General features: G+C 50.0%; 1 protein-coding gene across 1 annotated transcript in view; it reads left to right on the top strand.

Moving 5' to 3' along the window:
* Positions 1 to 19,529, top strand: part of Msh3 (mutS homolog 3) — a 107,876-nt gene that overhangs the window by 69,692 nt on the left and 18,655 nt on the right. The window contains exons 19-21 of the mRNA XM_033765680.1: positions 886 to 1,002; positions 5,078 to 5,185; positions 11,154 to 11,265. Coding sequence (XP_033621571.1) covers positions 886 to 1,002; positions 5,078 to 5,185; positions 11,154 to 11,265 — 337 coding nt within the window. The remainder of the gene's footprint in view (positions 1 to 885; positions 1,003 to 5,077; positions 5,186 to 11,153; positions 11,266 to 19,529) is intronic.

Below are 19,529 nucleotides of genomic sequence, written 5' to 3'. Positions count from 1 at the left end.
AGGGTCTTACAATGAGTTTTGCAGAACAGAGAAATGTGATAAATACGTGCAGAGGTCTCGATGATGCCACTTAAAGCCACCAGCAGGGCAGCCTGAGTGCTAGGCTTTGCTGAGCGTTCGGCAGTGTGAGGGTGAGAACAGTGGCGTGTGTCTTCTGCCCTGGGCCGTGGGGCCTGGCAGTGTGACACGGGACACACCTGTAATCCCAGCACTCTCGGGGGGGGGGGGCTGAGGCAGGAAGATCTCGAGTTCAAGCTGAGCCTGAGCAATTTAGCGACTTACTGAGACATTTCCAAAATTTAAAACAAATTGGGCTGGGGGTGTAGCTTTGTGCCACGCACCGAGTTCAGCCCGTAGTAACTTGAGTGCACGTGTGGCACGCACATGCACATGCAGTCCGTTCTGCGAGCCCACGGTCACAGGAGCTGGGGGGTGGCTGGGCGAGGCCTGGGCCTGGGTTCGCTGTCCATTCCTGTGTGTGGGTCCAGAGCAGCCCGACCTGCTGCTGCCTCCCACACCTGCCTTCCTGCTGCCTGCGCAGCTCCGCATGGTTCCCCTCCCTCCGAGGTTGAACAGAAAAATATAAAGTGTGCACAGTAAGGACCTCCCCATGTTCCACCACCCAGCTTGTCGCCTGCTTAGAGAATTCGTGTCTGATTTTTTAGAAAAGCATTCCATTTGGTGTAGAGACCACCACGCCTCTGCAGTACACAGACGCAGACCGCTGCCTCCGCACGCAGGAGCGGCTGCCATGGCCTCGCTGCTTCCAGAGCAGCCCTTCTGTTCTGGGAGAGCAGGTAGAGGGTGTGCTCCTGCGTGCCCTTCACTTCCGGGTGATGCTTTCTTTCTCCTGACTTCCTGTTGATGCTCTCTTTCCCTCTGCAGCACGAAGGCCGTGAGCCGCTTCCACTCCCCGCTGGTGGTGGAGAGCTACGGACTCCTGCAGCGGCTACGCGAGCAGCTGGTCGTGGACTGTGGCGCCGAGTGGCTCGGCTTTCTGGAGTGAGTTTGTGTGACTGCGGGGTGCGCTCTGACTTTCCACCCTGACAAGTAGGCTGGAAAACGTTTCCACCGGAAAGGCACAGAGATCAGTGCTCCTGACCTGCTGTCAGACTACGGAGCGGTGTTCTCGGGTTTGCTTTTTAATCCACCCAGATGAAAGCTTGCCTTCGTCTCGGAGGAGACCAAGTGGACCTGATGTCACTGCTCACATTCTGCTGCTAATGATGTGCTGTAACCCACTTTTTGAATTTCCACCTTGGAATTGACCTTTCTTTCTTTTTTTCTTTTTGTTGGAGATGAAGTCTGATGAAGTGTTCCAGGCTGGGCTCAAATTTAAGGCAGTTCTCCTGCCTCAGCCTCCTGAGTGCTGGGATCACAGGCATGCACCACCACACGCTGCTCATTTTTCTTCTTAGCTTTATTTTTAAAGTAAATTTTATTTTATCCCATTCCCTTCCATAACCCTCCCCCATGTACACAATCTTTTGTTTCTGTTTTTCCTTCTGTTTTCACTTTTTTCTTATTCCTTGGTTCTTTTCTCCTTCCTTTTTCCTTTGGTCTCCCTCCCATTTGAACATCTTCCCATTTCCTGTTTCCCAATATCTGTTATACATTTTAGTCCTTATTTCCACTTTTGCTTTCTCACACCAGAGAGACTGTGGTATTTAAACATGTGTGTCCCACTTATTTCATTTAAGAGTATGGTCTCAAGGTGGATTCATTTGGCTGTGAATGTCTGAAGCTCGCCCTTCTTTACACAGAGCAGTACTCCATTATATAAAAAAACACATCTTCCTTATCCACTCATCAACTGATGGGCATTTGGGTTGCTTTCAGGATTTAGCTATTACCAACTGTGCCACTATAAACATGAGTGCACATCTATCCTTGTGATATGATTCTTCTAATTCTTTCAAAAGATACCCAGCAGGGGAATACCTGGGTCAAATGGAACCTCTAATCCTAGTTGTTTGAGGAATCTCCACACTGATTTCCCCAGTGGTTGCACCAGCCTGCACTCCCACCAAAAGTGGAGAAGGGTTCCTTTCTCCCCACAACCCTGCCAGGATTTGTTATTGGTTGATTTCCTGATAGCAGCCATTCTTTCTGGGGTGAGGTGGAATCTCAGCGTTATTTTCTTCTGAATCTCACGAGTGACCAGTGATGTTGCACATTTTTTCATATATTTATTTGCCATTTCTAGTTCTTCATCTGAGAAGTGTCTTTTCATCTCAGATGCCCGTTTTTTTGACTGGGTCTTTAAACTGGGGGGGTCTGATGTTTTGAGTTCTTTGTATATTCTAGATAATAGTCCTTTATCTGATGAATAGCTGGTAATTTTTTCCCGCTCTGTGGGTTGTCTCTTCACTCTGCTGGTAGTTTCTCTTGCTATGTCAAAGCTTTTTATTTTTCTTCTTAAAGATTTAATGTCTCTTGCAGAGTTGTTTGTGGATTCATTGTTTTGTTTTTATTCTTTTAATTTTTTTCTGCACTCTTGCATGCTGTGTGTCTTCCTTTTAGCTTTTTATTTTGAGAAATGGTAAAGCTATGGGGAGGTGAAGTGCCCGTCCACCTGCCCCTCTCCTAGGGGAGAGGAAAAAGGAGTTCCCTTTTGCCCCATTTGTCCTCTCCCACTTTCCATACACGCACGTGTACATTCTCTGATGTGTGTGGAAGGGTGTGCAGCTGTCCTAAACCTTACCCTGGAGCCCCGAGCCTTCATCTTCTGAGGCTGAGGAGCACTGCTGCATAATGTGAGCTGTTCTCAGCCTAGGAGAATTCGTGTAAGGTTGTTAGGCTGCCCTGATTCCCCGAGGTGCCCCTTGGCTCTTCAGTGGAGAGCTGGCTCTGTCTCTAGTCGGTCTGAATCTAGTAGGCACCTCTGGTTTCTGTGACCTGGCCTTGGGGTTGAGTCCTCGCCTCAGGCACTTGTGTCCTGGCGCTGGGGTGGGGGCGCTGGCCAGTGCAGTCTTGGGGCCGTGGTAGTGTGTGTGGCATGCTGACCTGTGTCACACGGTTTAGTCCTGGAATCAGGAGAGTGTCAGATAATTACGGTCCTGGGGAGTAGCGGGTTAGGGTCTTGGTGGCTTGCACGAGACTGAAGAAGACTGTGACAGAGAGCAGGATGGGAGAAAGCCCCTCTGGTGCTCACTTCTCGGAGGCAGGATAGGACTGGGCTCCCAGCCAGCACGAGAGCACACGCAGTAGTCATTGCTGGGCACTGTGTGGGGTACGGGGTGGGGGTGGCGAAGGAAGGGCAGGTCCACACCCTGGCCAGAGAAGGAATTGGAGTGTGCTTCTGGCAGCCCTCTGGAGAGGCTGCTGGGTCCCACAGGTGGCACCCAGGGATGGCGGGGCGGGTCCCTGTGTGTGGGACTACATAGTCCTTCATGCTGTTCCTGGAATTTGTATGGCTCATTTGGGGGAACTTTGATCTAGAGGGAGGTAAATGATGTTCACTGTGCGCTGTGTACTGAGTAGGTTTTTCCAGTTCACAGAATTAACGCAAATAGCCAGACACTTAGAATGTGTTCAGAATCTTTTAAAAACAAATCACTGATGTCGAATACTAGAAAAGTGTACCTGTGCCCTTTTGCAGAAGGACGCAGTGTGAACACCTGCATATCAAGCAGTGAACACACGGAATCCCAGTGTCTCTAAATCCATACTGCAGGAGACAAACATTTTTAGGGGAGGTGCTTGGTGTGACGCCACGCCTCCTCCCTCCTTCCTTCGTTCTGTCCTTCCCTGCTTTACAAGGATGAAGGTTGTGTACTGTGCACGTTTGCAGGGAGAGGCCACTTATCTGATGTCTGTTTCACTTCTGTCTGTGATAAAGATAAGGAAAGGGGGGTTGGAGTTGGAGTCACCGCCAGGCGAGGGATATCAGGAGCTCTGAGAACCCGGCTAGAGTCATGGTAGACTGTGCCTCTCAGCGTCCGGCCGGGGTTCGATCCAGCCCTGTAGGCACAGTGAGCGAAACCAGAGACGCTGGGCTCTGGGCCCTTCTGCCCACTCAGTGACCCTCGGCCAGTGGCTTTGTCCCTCTGGGCTTCCCTTTAGGACTTTGTAATGCAGACCTGCCGCAGTGGTGATTATAAAGTAGTACAGGTTCTGTCAGAGTCTCTAGTTGGTAAACATGGTTTTCCCATCAGCTTTTTGCTTGGGCCTTGTTTATAGTCAACTTAGTTAATATTAGATGCCCCCATTTTCTAGTCTGTTGATGAACTTGTGATTTTTCACCACCTCTTTTAAAAATTTTTTTTATATTAAACTATCTCTCAGAAGCTGCATCATTATCCTAAGGATTTAAGCTTAGTCATATATTTCTCTTTACTTCAAAAGACATTATTCAAGGCATTTAAAAATGTTTTGGGTCTTTTTCTTAGTACAGTTATATGATCTCAAATACCCACAATTGATCATCACGTGCAGACATCCACAGTGTATTCAGTGCTGCAGACATTGGTATTGTGATGTGAGCTAATGAGATAATTCAGACAAAGACAGACGACCCTCCTGCATACATTCGGTGCTTTTCCTGAGTACAACTCTGAATAAAAGTCGTAAACTCTTAGATCATGAGGATTACAGTTTTGTTTTGTTTTTTGGTACTAGGGATTGAACTTGGGACCTTGCACTTGCAAGGCAGGTGGCAGTACCACTGAGCTAAATCCCCAACCCAGGTTTTAATTAGTGAAAGGTTTGATGCAGTGACCATTGGTTGGGCTGTTTCATCGGGCAGCTCGGTGGTGTCAGAGCTGCATGAAATCGGTGCTGTATTTGCGTTAATTACATGGTCAGGTAAAATACCTTGTATGAATAATAGATTTGTTTATACAGAAATAGTTTTAAATGTATGTAATTCGATCCCAAACAAAACATCAGCCTCAGCAGTCCCATTATCGTATTACAAGGCAGGGCAGTCTCCTGCAGTTCTTGTCACCTGCCTCCCAGCTGTGCCTGCTCCTTCTGTTTGGGCTTTTTGGTGCTAATTAAATGATCCCTTGTACAGACTTCGTAGGTCCAAGAACAGTCACCTTGCTCATTCCGGTGTTATTTCTTCTTTCTGCAGGAGTTTTGGTGAACATTATCACTCTTTGTGTAAAGCAGTATGTCACCTAGCAACCATTGATTGTATTTTCTCCCTGGCCAAGGTCGCTAAGCAAGGAGATTACTGCAGGTAATATATTGTTTATCCCTATTTTGTATCTTTGTTTCTGATAAAATGTCATTATTCTATTAATTTCAGTTTCTTTGTTATAAAATATTGCAGTTACTCAGATGTACTAAACTCTTGATTTAAACAATAGCCACTTTCCATTTTTGCTTCTGTTTCTGAGTTTGTTGAAAGCAGATGTTTGCTGTGACTAACTCTGAAGTGAACGAGGTGGTTTAATTTCTAAGTTGACGTGAGCAACATTTTTATAATGTGAGCTCCCTTTCATGGGTTAGAGTGACTGGAGCACTTAACAGCCTGTGCAACTGTACAGTGATGAAAGCTTGATTAGGCAAAGATGGGACTGAGGGGACAGGCTGTCTCTGTGATCTTTTCTGCTCTGGGTCATCCTGCCATGGTCCAGAGCCAGTGAGCTCCCGGCAGGCTTTGTCCTTTTCACAAAGGATGTTAGCATGAAGCGGGTCAAACTCTGAGTCTCAGCTCCACCTTGGGGCATTTGGATGGGTGGAGGGATGGAGGGAGAGATGGATGAATGGGTAGGTGGGTGGGTGGTTGGAAGGAGAGAATGAGGGCTAGATGGATAGATAAGTCCGTGGATGGATGGAAGTGATTAATGGATGGCTAAGTGGATGGATGGATGAATGGGTGGATCTCAGGAAAATTAGGATGATATTTGGCTCACTGACTTACCTTGAGAACTATGAAAGCATATACAAATGTGACTGAAAAATAACGAATGCTTAAAAAAAATTTTAAGTATATCACAGGGCTGGGAATGCAGCACACTGCTGGAAGGCTTACCTAGCATGTGTTAAGCCCTCGGTTCAATCCCATACCTCCTCCTTGGGAAAAACCCAAAAAGTGTATTTCAGTAAAAGATACATTGCTGTGAATCCCCCTCACAACCCCCACTTTGAACACACTCACCCCGTCATTCCTGCCACTTTCTGAGGGTCTCCGGTTTCGGCTAGCACTGTCCCCTGTTGATTCACTGTGTTGGCCTTTCATGGTCATCACACGGTGCCACATTCGGTGAATAAGGCGGATGGGGACTCAGCGTCGTGTCTTTACGAGCTTCCTTTGGTGGCAGTCACCTCCAGAAGACACTCGGGAGAGACAACATCTAGAACTGCGGCAGAAGGTGGCGAGGTCGGTGGGATGCGTGCGTGCGAAGCGAGGCGTATTCCTCGGGAGATTAAAGCGATGAGTCCTGCTGTAAGAGATTCGTACAGTTCGAACATTCACCATGTATTTTCCTTCCCCTTTTTATTAGTATGTGTTTGTGATACATAGTAAATACTGTATTCCTCGCTGGGAATTGGTACAAACACGTATGCATCTTGATCCTCTTTACTTTCTCTTCCCTTCTCTTCCATTGCCTCATCCCCAGAGCCCCTTCCATCTCCACAAAATCTATTTCTCTGTTTCCTACACTCCTTTTCTTGCTCCTAACTTATTTATACTTTGAGTTTTTCATATTAGAGAAACCATGTGATATACAGCCACCTTGTCTGATTTATTTCATTTCTCTTTGTGGTCTCACAGTGCATCCATTTTTCTGCGAATGACTCAGATTTATCCTTGTTTATGGCAGAGTAGTACTCCCGGGTGTGTGAATACCACACTTTCTTTATCCATTCGTCTGTGGTTGGACACATAGGTCACATCCAAGATTTAGCTGTTGTGAGTTGTGCTGCTTTAAACACGGGTATGCATAGATCACGATAATATGATGTCTTTAACTCTTTTGGGAAGACACCTAGAAGAGATATAAGCTGGGTAATGAAACCCCCCCAACATTCAAAGAGCAAATAAAAGTGGGGCAGAACTCAGTTAAAGAAGTACAGATGGCCAATAACGACGTGAAGAAACCCTCTCTGTCACCGATCATTAGAGACATGCAAATAAAGACAAAGTCAGATTCCACCCTACTGCAGAAGGAGTGGCTACTGTCAAGAAATCCGCTAAGAACAAGCACTGGCTGGGCTGTGGGGAGAGAGGAGCCCTTCTCCACTGCCGGTGGGGTGAAGGCTGGTGCAACCCCGGGAATGGGTGTGGAGACGCCTCAGAAAGCTGCAGGTGGAGATACCTCTCCCTGCCTCTGCAGGTCACCCTGGACGCTGCCTGGGGCGGGTGGCCGGGACAGAGGTCCCTGCAGACAGGCTTTGCTGCTCCCTCTTCCGCGTCTGTTTCCTCCTGCTTGGTACTTTTTATATATAGTGTCCTCTGTATCTGTGACGTCTGAGTGTCCAGTAGTGCCCACTAGGTAGTGGATGTAAGGAAAGTTTGTAAGTACAGTTTCTTTAAGGTTTTCCAAAGAACACAGACAAAATGAACCATTTTGCATTTTAAAAGGAGAGTAAAACTCTGTTATACCACTATGGTGTCACCATTTCGTTTTCTTACTGTGTCACTCAAAGTGCCTGTCGTGTCATCTTCCAGGGAGGTGAAGGAGAAGAGTGCAGGCACCACCTTTGTCACCTGCTGTGACGTTCCCGAGGAACAGTAGAGATCTCAGGAGTTTCCATGTCTTACCTCTAAGAGCAGAGAAAGCATTTGACAGTGACGGTGCGCGAGAAGATGTGGGTGGGGAGAGGAGGGGCACGTGGTGGGTCCCTTGTGTAGACATAGGCGGGTGGTGTCCAGGGGCCAGGACTGCAGACGCATGGCACAGGAGTGGCCTGTGAGTGGGGAGCTGGGGCAGAGTTAAATGGGTCTGTCCAGCCGGTTGTCGGGCATGGCAAGCCTTCGTTGTGTGCTGTTTGGTGACAAGAGCCGGGCCAGTTTGTCTTGCAGGAAGACTTGTGACAGCTTCCCGTCTTTCATTGTATTTGTTCACCAACGTCTACTTGACACTGTTTGTGGGTGGACAGGCAGGGCACTGAAAGGAAGCCGATGATGTAGAAGTGCAAACACTCATTTGATGGATGATCCTAGTTGGTGTTTACGAACCTCAAAGTGAAAATGATTAGCAGTTACGGAGCAGACAGTAGCCGTGCTCTCTTCGAGAAACCAGGGCCTCTCAGCCGTTTCACAGAATTCTCCAGCTGCTGTCGATGCAAGTGTGAGAAGAGCTGGTGCTGACAAGCGACGCTTCCTGGAGGCGTAGCAGAGCTGGGAGTACAGTATTTCGAAGTGAGTGTGGTCCGGGGCCCGCACAGCAGCTCTGGCTCTGGAGCTGTGTGGCCCGTTCTAGGCACAGCAGGAAGGAATAGAAATGTGAGTGAGATGCCATGCTGAGGCCGAGGCTGTGGCTCAGGGCAGAGCACCTGCCTGGAACGCACAGGCCCTTGGCTCAGTCCCCAGCACCGCAAAAGACAAAAAGCCCCCAAACATCGGAAATTAAACTCTTACTAAAGTTTGTTATGAGGTCAGGTTTTATTCTCAAGCCTGTAAAATTATTTGAAAAATGGACTTCATTTGAAACATCCATTGCAGTCAGGTGGTAGGTGGTGGTGTTTCCTTGTGTACTGCTGGTTCACACGAAGCACTGAGGTAAAGGTGGAATGTTCCAGAACAGCACGGCCGCGCTCCAGAGCAGTCACCATCAGTCGGTGCTTCTGTACGCGTAAGTGCGTGAGGAAGGCTGGGGCCAGGAGACGGACTGAGGTCAGGGACAACCGGGGAAGCCCCAGGTAGAAACGGCAGACAGGCTCAGGTGCATGGAGCCGCAGTGCCGAAGAAGCTGTTTCTGTATGAAAACATGAAAGGATGAAGTACTACAAAAAGGTCTTTCGTGGGAACAGAAATGACAGAGCATTTTGTCTTCAGATCCAGCACGGACCATTTTTATGTGAAGGCAGTAATCAGGAAATAATCTCACCTGATTTTCTTCATTATGTTTACTACTAAAAACAATTTAAGTACCAGTAACTGAGCTATAATCTTGAGTAATGAAAATACTTCTTTGGTCTTAACAATAATAGAAAAATAAAACATCACAAGCACCTCAGGAGGGGCGACTGCAGTGGCGGCTCTGTCCTGACTGCTGAAGTCTGTGCTGCGTCACTGCTGTTCCCAGTTCTTAATTTAGAGTGAGTGTCCAGCGTTTCTCCCCCAGGTCTTATTCTGGGCCTATGTTCCTTCTCTTTCCTTTCCTTTTTTAGGATACAATATCCTCTTGTGTCCACCCTTTTAAACGATTTTAACTGTCCATGCCGGTGGTGCACACTGGTGGACTCGGCCCTTGTACGTGACCTGCCCAGTCCGCTCTTTTCATCCCTTTCCTCCTGCCCTCCCTGCATCTCTTCATCCTGACCCCATTTAAGAAAGATTCATCTCTCTTCTCCCGATTATCTGTCTTTCATTTTGCTCTTTATTTCTAATGTGGTTTTCTCATGCAAGAAACGCCACGTGATATTTGAGCTTCTGTTTCTGATTTATTTCACCTGACGTGGATCTAGGTGCATCTATCTTTTAACAAATGACTCAAGTTTGTATTTCCTTTTAACAGCAGTGCTTCATTATGTGTAAAAACCTTCCTTCTGTTGACAGACCCGGGCTGCTTCCAAGATGTGGCTACTACTGGGGATCACTGTAATATGGTGTCTTTAACTCTTGAGAAGATTCCTAGAAGGGGAACAGCTGGCTCAATGGGATTTCTAGTTCCAGTTTGATGATGTTGTTGTTATTGTTATTTTTGGTACCAGGGCTCGAACGTGGGACCTTGTGCTTGCGAGGCAGGTAGCAGCACCACTGAGCTAAATCCCTGGCCCATCTAGTTCCAGTTTTTTGAGGAATCTCCACACTGATTTTCCATGGTGGTTGTACTAGTTTATGTTTCCACCAGCAAAGTAGAAGGCTTCCTTTTTGCCCACCGTCCTGCCTACCAACATTTGTTCTTACTTGATTTCTTGATGACGGCTGTTCTTTCTGCAGTAAATGGACTCTTGGTGCTGTTTTAGTTTGCGTTTCTCTAATGGCCGGAGATGATGAACATTTTTTCATGAATTGTTTAGTCGTTTGTACTTCTTCTTCTGAGAAGTCTTTGTTCATTTCACTTGCCCATTTTTGGGCTGGATCTTTTATTTTGAGAGGGTCTCTTTTTCTTGAGTTCTTCATATATTGTAGACATCAGTCCTCTGAAGAATAGCTGGCAAAAAAATTTTTCCCATCCTGTAGGCTGTCTGCACTCTATTGGTGGTTTCTTTGCCCAAGCTTTTTCATTTGATATAATCCCATTTGTTGGGCCTTCTGGTACAAGTAGGATTCTGTTCAGAAGGTCTGGACTATGTTCTTGGTGTCTAAGGTCCTGGTCTTCTTAGAAAGCAGATGCCAGCAGCAACCAGCTGCAACCAGCAGCAGACACTATGGTGCCGAAGTCGTCTGCATGGTTCTGTGGGCTGCACAGGGCCGTCATCAACACTGACAGAGGAGCGGTGTGCAGGGAGGAGGAGCCCTGCTGAGGGCCCATTTGGCATCAACTGCTGTAGCCTCCAGCTGCAGACTCTTGGTCACATGGCCACAAAGAAACCGGTTCCTCCACAGTGGAAGGAGCTGTGACACCCCAGCTGAGCCTCCAGATGAGAACTGGGTGGGTGACATTGCAGTCTGGGGACTCCCAGGGCAAGGGACGCAGCCCAGACAGGCTTCCAGCCAGGAACGTGACTGTCTTCAGCTGTGAAGCCTGAGCTCATTTGTTACTAGTCCTCCCTGGCTGCAGCCAGGCCCTGTCACCCACTCTCCTGTTTCAACCCTGTCCCCAGGGAAGGAAATGTGGAATCTCTAGAGAGATTCCAGAGCGAGAGCCTCGGGCAGGGAGGCAGAAGTGAGCTGTGATAAGGCACTGGGGTCACCACGCCACAGCCCCTTGGGCCTTCCTGTTCGCTCCTGGCATTTGGGAAGCCAGAGTACATCTCCAGGCGGGAAGGCGAAGGGGCTCTCAGGAACCCAGCGATGCTGCTGCGGGGCCTCAGTGGCTTCCTATAAAGCCATTGCCATGACTAAGTTGAAGCATGACTTCCTTTTGCAGGCCAACTGTAAAAGAAGAAAGGAAAATCATAATAAAAAATGGAAGGCACCCCGTGATCGACGTGTTGCTGGGAGAACACGATCAGTATGTCCCCAACAGCACCCATCTGTCAGTAAGTACATCGTTCTGCCAGAAAGGCAGTAAACGATGGTAACATTGACCGAACTTTTTGGTATCAAAGGGGTACTTTTTGTAATTCATTCATGCAAGCTTTAACTTTGGCTTTAAAGGGCATACTTTTATATTCACCACCCAATACGAAATCCATAGTTTCCCAGGAAAATTGTCCATGGATGGAAAGATACAGCCACTAGAAAAGATGATCTTCATTATCCTGGGTAACACAGGAAAAATAACTTTATATTCCAAAATTCATGAACATGCCAAAGAGGTTGAAACCCTGCGGCGGTTTCCTGACTCCCGAAAGTGTCTTGTGTGGGGTGCTCCGGGGGAAGACTCGCTCGTGTCCCTGGGATGGCACTTTCCATCGTGTGCAGGCACTGATTGGTCACACGCGCTCGCGCATGGCCCAGAGGGGAAGCAAAGAGCGGTGGCCATTCTCGGTGACCGTCCGACTGCTCTCAGTCCTCAGTGCAGCTGTGCCGCAGGGCCATGCACAGGGGTCTTCCATCAGGGAAGGCTCAGGGAAGACAGGGCAGACAGGGTGGCTGTGGGGGGAGTGAGGCCAGCTGTGGGGACTACAGCGTGAGGATCGGCGTCACAGGGAAGAGCCCCGGGAGCGGACATCACCGTGGGGCAGGGATGACTGGGCGGCGGCAGAGGAGGAGGCAGGACCGGGTGCGGCTGGTGGGTACAAAATCCCCGGCTTTACTAGGGCAGGGCCGAGCACTCACTCGGGGATGCAGATTTCTCCCAGAGCCATGGAGAAAGCCCTTCTGCAGCAGCGACCCTCAGAGAGGCTGCAGGGCTCTGCTGGCCGGACAGTGGTGACCCTCCTGGCGCAGGACGCCTTCCCGGGGGTGCTGGAGCGGCCTGGGACCGAGCCTGCAGCTGAGGAACTGTGCAGTGGCCGGGCTCCCCAGGGCAGGGTGGGCGTGATGGAGTGGGATCCAGACTGGACGTCCAGTCCCGGCAGAGCAGGAGCGGGGACAGGATGTGTGAGGGAGGCAGCGTGTCAGAGCGGAGGCACCTGTGTCTCCCGCCCGCGATGCCTGGCATGTGTGCCTGCTGTCTGCCTGCTCAGGCTGCGTGGATGGGCACTGCAGGAGTGACGCAGTTACCTCTCCTCTTCTGGGAGGCCCAGAAGCCCAGGGCCCAGGCATCAGGCCTGGTGAGTGCCTTTTCTGGCTCTGGATGGTTCCTTCTCCCAGTGCTCAGACCCAGTCACCCCAAAACCCCTCCCGATACCACTGTTGTGGGTCTAGAATTTCAGTGCATGCATTGTGCTGCCAACACTCAGGCCACAAAACTCCAGACCCCGTGTCTATAAACTTGTACCTTCCTGTTAGAAAACTTGTTGCTAAATTTGTCAAGCAAATTACTCAGCAGCAGTCTTTATTAGTCTTCACATTGTCTTTACAAAGAAGCTTGTGTGAGCATGAGAACTCCTTTTTTAGTTCCCAGAACACCAGGAGGGCAGAGCTTTAAGTAACACAGGACTAGTATTTGGGAGCTTGGCTTCTGTTTAACTTGTAAATCACTTCAGCTTCCTGCCCTGGTTTGCCTGCCCATCAGCCTGAAACCTCAGCCTCCAGAGCTTTTGTTTCTTTGCTTTTTCTCCTCTATCATTCTCTAGCCCCCCTTCTTTTAAGCAAGGTATTATATTGTTTAATAAAGTAAGATTTGAAGAACTAAAATAGCCTATTAATTATAAGGACGTTCTAAAGAAACACTGAATTCTTATATTTGAATCTTCACAAAATAAGCAGAGTGAATTTTTTCCAGCAGGCACCTCAGAATGTTCCAGAAGACTCATTTCTTTTACATATGCTTTTTCTAACTTGAGTAGGAGTTGATATGGAACTGTTGCTATGGTGAAGTGCATTCTACTTTTCGGGGTATAAATTTATATATAGGATTAGTGTCGAGAAAGAACTTAGCATGTAAAACTCAATCTAAACTACATTATGGTTAGTAATTTATAAAACAGACCCTGAAAATAATCCCCTCCACATTCAGTGGCATTGTTGCTTTCCATAATCATGTTGTTTTCAGAACTGGTCTCTCACACATGTCAGTTCCGAGGTTCTTTTCTGAACTCTATCCCATGAAATCACTGTAGTGCTTCTGAACAAGCCAGCTCTCTGCGCCCCTTTTCTCTCCAGTTTGCAGAAGACTTTTGAGCTCCTGTTTTCTCGTTCCTGTCCTCAGTGCACTGTGTGCCACAGGCTGTGGTCAGGCTGCCCCTGGCTCCCGTTCAGCCACACCCGGGGCTGCAGCCCCTGACCTGTGCAGTCGCTGTCTCGTTTGCACAAGCGCTGGTCCTCCCAGCTGCCTTGGGCCTCACCGGGTGCCTGTGGGTGCTGGCAGATGGTGCTGCCCAGAGTCCCACCCTTCCCCGCCTCACCCTGTTCCTCCCACGCCCGCACTGGCCCGCCTCCTCCACCCTGCTCCTCTCCAGGCTCAGCCTGTGTCCCCCTGCACGAGGTCTTCTCTAACCAACACAGGTGGGTGCCCCATCCCAGGCTAACCCCGCCGTGCCTCTCCACACCTTCACAGTCCTGCTGAGTCAAGGATATGCTTCTTTTCTGGCTGTGCTTCTCGCACGCTGTAAGCTGGAAGAGAGCAGGGCTTACGCCTCTTCCACATGGGTGTAATCCTCATATCTGTCACATGCTCTGACACAGAGCAGGAGCCTAATCGGTCTGTTAAGGAAGGCTTAGCTGGAAGTTTCCAGCAGTCTCCAAGTCTCACTTTACATTTTTGCCTTTTTTTCGTCCCTCTCCAAAACGTTACATTTTTAGGATGTTCTATTGAGATTTCACAGTTTGCTGAATAGTTGCTCTGCAACACGAGCAGGAAATTCAGTCTTGTGGTGTAGCGTTCTTCATGCCCATGAGTATACCAAGTTCCATGGGGGAGGTGACTTTCCAGAGGTGGTCCAGGTTAGAGCGTCTCGGACTGTTGTCATGGTTCAGGTCTAAATGTCCCCCAAAAGCTCATGTGTTTGCAGGTGGAAGGGTGTTGGATCATGGGGTGCTCTACCTATCAGTGCTGTTAGAAGGTGGGGCCTGGTGGGGGCGGAGAGTCACTAGGGGTGTGACCTGGAAGGGTGGATTCATGTCCGGAGCCACTTGCCCTCTCGCTAGCTGTTTTCCATTCCCCCCCCCTCTCTCTCCCTCTCTCTCTCTCTCTCTCCTCTCCCCCCCTCCCTAGCCACAGAACATAGGGATATTTTGATTGTGCACTGGAATGGAAAGAGAAGGTGGAGGCTGGCAGGAGATCAGAGCCCTGAGACAGGGCCGCCTTGGAGCGCAGGGCTCAGCCTTTGGCACGGCTGGAGCCCTCGGAGAGCCACTGAGGCAGATTGCTTGGGCCGTCCCACTGCAAGGCCCAGGGCTTCTTTATTAAACCAAGGCTTTCTGCTGGACGGGGTTTTGAGCAGTTCACGTTGAGGTTTTTGTTGATGGTTTTCTTATTTTGTTTAAATTAACTAAGTTGAACCGATTAGTAAGCTAGGCAGCTGGGAGAGAGAGATTAGAAAAGTGGGACGTCAGGGAGCATGTGAAGCCTGCAGATCTCTAGACCCGGGACACCCGCCCAGGTGTGCTGTCCTGGCCTGGGCCCCTGCTCCTCCTTAGCCTCTGTAGTGGGGCACGTATGAGAGAGAGGACTGCTTGAAGCTGGTGAGGGTGAAGACAACTTCCCAGTTTCTGATACTTGGCTGCTCTGGAAACGCTTGTTCTGGCTGTGTCAGAATTAACAGTAAGGTTAGTGGTAGTAGGTCCAGGAAGCTGTGGACCCGTTGTGTCTAATTTCCAAGCGGGGCACCAGTGGCACATGCCACAAACTGCATCTGAATGCTGAGCTCACCTTCGTTCTGTGGCTAGATTATTCCCACAGGTGCTGAAAGAAATGTCTTTTTCACATAGCCGGGTAAATAGATCCCGAGCCCCGGGCTGAATGTTAGGGGGGATATTGATGTGACTGGACATTATTTTCTATGACTTCTCTCCTCTTCTCACGTTCCTTCTCCCTTGAGAAACAATACAATGGAGAAGGACATTTATATGATGATTGATTATTTGTGCCTCTCTTTATTTAGAATATGCCTCCTTTTCTGTCTCTTATCCATCTTCATTGATTGAACTCCTATTAATCCTCCAAGGCCCAACTACCTACTCCTTAGTCCTTCACTATCACCTCAGGCTGAAACAATCTCTGTATGTTAGCGGTACTTTAAACTCTCATCCTCCTGTACTGCGTTTTGGAACCTGGGGACAGTGGGACAGTGGTGTTGGAAATCCTGTTCCAACATAGTTTTCCTGTCATTGTGGACAGGCCACCGTACTTGCTGGGCCTTGGTTTCCTCCTCCTTGGGGTGAAGGGGTTGGGCAGGTGCCTGCTGCCTTAGCCGTCAGCCCAGAGGCCGGTACCAGGGTGCTTCCCAGGCAGAAGGGTGTGGGTTCGGCCTCAGCCTGTGCTGCTGCCCAGCCACCTGGCCCCTTTCTGTCCCTTGTGCACAGAAGTGGCCGTATGGGAGCTGTGGGGAAGCGGCTTCCCCTGGGGGCTGCCCCTGTGCCCTGTCAAGGCCTGAAGTTGCCTCGGTTTCCCAGTGTCCTGCGGCTGTTATTAAACAGCCACCCCACGAGTCCTCTCTGGTCAGCACCGGTGTTCGTCACGGGAGGAAGCATCATTTGCACCGAAGTAGCTGTTGCTGGCCTTGGAAGTGAACATGAGGCATCTTGGTTTCTCTTTTCCTCTGTGCACCTTCCGACTTGGGGATCTTCGGGCCGACCAGCACTTGGTGCACCCAGTACCGGAGCCGGAGCCACCCCCTAGGAGTGGTGGTTCAGTCACTGAGCGAGCGCCCCCGGGGATGCTGTCAGGTGTGAGCTTCAGGGCAGCAGGGCATCCCAGCACTTCTGCTTAGCAGCTCTGCAGTACCGGACACGGTGCCGAGCTCCTCCCTGCCTCAGTTTCCTCACCTCTTAACACGGGTGCAGTGCCCTGGCGTGATGGTGCATACCTATAACACTAGCACTCTGGAGGCTGAGGCAGGAGGATTGCCAGTGAGTTCAAGGCTACCCTGAATTGCATAGCAAGACCTTGTCTGAAAAGTAGGTAAACATGACGACAGCCTAGGGATGCAGTGACCCTGCTACCCCTGTCTGGCTATGGCGAGTACAAACTGTGGTGCTGCCCAGAAGGTCCTCACAAGCGTGCGACGTTTGTCCCAGGGGTTTTCCTGTGCTGCCATGAAGGCGCCTCCTACCATCCCATGCTCCTGTGTGTGCTCTGTGCCCGATCTTACTTCAGCTCTTTCGGGAGGCCTCACTGCTGGCTCCTGTCTCCGGCCTGACCTTTGTTTCCGTCTCGCCTGTCGCGGGAGAGCTTTGTTGCTGCGGTCTCTGCTCCTCTCTGCTGCTGGGACTTCTTCCCCAGCCAGCGGTGGTGTTCATCTTCTGTCTTTAAGATAATGGTTTACAAAGCAGTTGAAGCATTCACAGGTTCAGAGGAATTTCATATATGTATATATTCTTACTTATTTTAAACTTCAAAATATCCACGGGAGGCTGATTCCTGTCATTACTGAGTCTTCCAGGTGAGAGTCAGGCCTGGCTGTCGACATCTGTGCTGGAAATGAACTCATCTTCTGACCCTGAGCGCTGTCACCTTCTGCCATCCAAAGTCTTATTTAAACACTTTATAAACTCAGACTTCTGTAAACGCTCAAATTACTCATTCTTGCCGAATGAAAGCTGGAGTGAACCTCGTGTAGACGCGCCTCTCTCTCGGCCGGGAGCAGCTCTGTGCAGCCGGAGCTGCGGGCCTCTGCCCTTCCTCTCCCCAGCCGCCTGTCTCCTCTTGTCTGTGGTCACCCCACGCCCGCGGGGTGCACCCATCCAGCCCTGGCCGCTGGGAGCCCTTCGCCACGGCGTGGTTCTTACAGCACATTCCCCCCGGTCAGAGAGCCAAATGCTAGTTAGAGGCTGCAGAATTGCTTTTCTCAGTTGCACAAGTAAGTTTGTAAGGAGTCACTTGATTGTTCGTGGTGATGATCCATAGATCCTTACATCTCACACGTTTGATTTTTAATTAATATTTTAAACAAAAGAGAAAACGGAGAGAAGAAGTGACAGTGACACAGCCCCACCGGTGTCCCAGAGGCGGACATCCGTGACATCTGGCTGAGCCCCTCAGGAGGGCGGCACGGGCAGACACGGCCCTTGCTGCACCTGGTGAGTTTCCGGTCCTCCACCCTGCGCACTCCTGCCCTGTGACAGCCAGATGCTCGTGTTATTTCTCGTCCCCGCGTGGCTTTTTGTCTCTGTTTTTTTCTCGTGTCTGTACCTTACTAGCATCATATACTTGTATTTTTAGTGTATATAAATGTCCTGCTGAGCCGGTCCCATTATATTCTACATCATAAGTAATTGTCTTAATAATCATACCAGTAGATCTGTTCATTTCCTAATAGATGATTTCTGGGTTTGTCTTTTCTACGACAGTGTTGTAAATGTCTTTTCTCCCTGAGACAGAGTCTTGCTATGCAGTTTAGGTGGCCTTGAACTCAACGGGTAGCCCATGTTGGCCTCAGAGGTGGCGGCGGTCCTCCTGCCTCATCCTCCCATTGCCGGGTTACAGGTGTGCCCTGCTGTCCTTCTGACACCAGCGCGTTTTTGCAGGGTAGGTACCCAGAAAGGGCAGTGGGAGCAGGTGAGCCTGGCAGAGGCCCTGCCTGCATGGGGGTCTGCACACTGTTCTGCCCTGACGTGTTGGCCAATGCACTGTATGAACAGACCTTTTAACCTTCGCAATCACCTTAAAATGACTCTTTTAAAACACCTCTACTCAGACTTCTTTATCCTTTATTTTTTTGTTTAATCCATTTTAACTGATACGTGAAAGTGTGAACCCTGTGTGTGCCTCAGGGCACCCTGGGCTGTTTCGATGTACGTGTGTGGTGTGGGGCATTGGAATCCTGGCATGCCGATCTGGATCCATGTCCTGAGACAGTGCCCACTCGTGTGTGTGCCTCCCAGAGCTCCGTGCTCCGGCTGGGGTGCGGTGCCCACACCAGCCTTTCCCTCCCTCTCTGCCCCTGGCCCAGCCTGGGCACCTCCACCCCGCTCTCGGCAGCTGGGCTGCAGCATTATGGGCGGTTGCTCTTAGTCCCCGCGCGTGCGGTGTGCAGGATCAGGTGCCTGTGGGTGGCACAAGCACATGACCCCTTCTCTCCCGGCACGAGATCGTCTCCCCATTTGCAGAGGGTCGTGCAGTATTCCCTGTCTGAGCCTGGCTGGTCTCCAGTTCTGTCCCCACGGCCCCAGAGAACGGTTTTCATGCTCATTTCTGCTGGTGCCACCCCCCGGCGTGCCCGGGCACCTTCTCTTTACCCGCGGGTGGTTGAGTGACACCGTTGTTTTTCTTCCTGGCTCTGCAGGCGGTGCTGCAGTAAACACAGGCTGCAGGGGTCTCCGAGAAAGGAGCCCACCTGCCTGGTGTTCTCCAGGTGGTGGTCGGGAGGAGCTGGTGGGGTCCCCTGGCAGTGCTGCTGGTGACAGATTGGTTTTCTGGCCTTCTGGGTTTCTTTCTGTAACAGACCCTCTTCCCTGCCTTTGCCCATTTTTCTGGTGCTTTGTGTGATTAATACGTAGGAGTTACTTAAACTGGTGTGAAGGGACGCTACTGCTTTGTCTTTGGTGACTTCCGGCAGGCTTCTTTATGGTTTGTTTCCATGCATCCCGCTTGCCTGTTGCCCGGGACCCACAGGGTACCTGTGTCATTGCAGCCCTGGCCTGCCTCTGAGAACCACGGGCTACTTCTGGGAGAAGTCCTGCTGTGAAGACACTTTCCTGCTTCACACGAAACGGGCAGCAGAATCACTTCATTTTTCTGTTTTACTTGGTGTGATGTTCTTTGTCTAAAGTTATGTCCTTAAGCTGTATTCCCCTATTTTCTTCTGAAAGTTTGAGTTTTGCTTTTCTCATTTAGCTCTCTCGCCCACCTGCACTTGGTTCAGGGGCCTTGCATGAGATCAGCCTGTCTTCGTTCGTAGGATCCCCGTTGTCTGCTTCTGCTCCGTGGATGTGGTGTCTCCTCACTGGCGCGTGCAGCAGCTTTCAGTAGGTTTGTCTCTGCGATCTCCGAACTGCTCTGTTCGTATTTCCCTGACACTGCACCTCGCTTTGGTTTGCTACAATTTCACCATATAAAGCCTCCCTCCCAGTTTTGCTTCTTCCAGATTGTGTG

The sequence above is a fragment of the Fukomys damarensis genome, unplaced genomic scaffold (genome assembly GCF_012274545.1).
Source record: "Fukomys damarensis isolate Sample0158 unplaced genomic scaffold, DMR_v1.0_HiC HiC_scaffold_3, whole genome shotgun sequence".
Classification (NCBI taxonomy): Eukaryota; Metazoa; Chordata; class Mammalia; order Rodentia; family Bathyergidae; genus Fukomys; species Fukomys damarensis.
The sequence above is the reverse complement of the archived record's forward strand: the minus strand, read 5'-3'. Positions and strand labels throughout refer to the sequence as shown.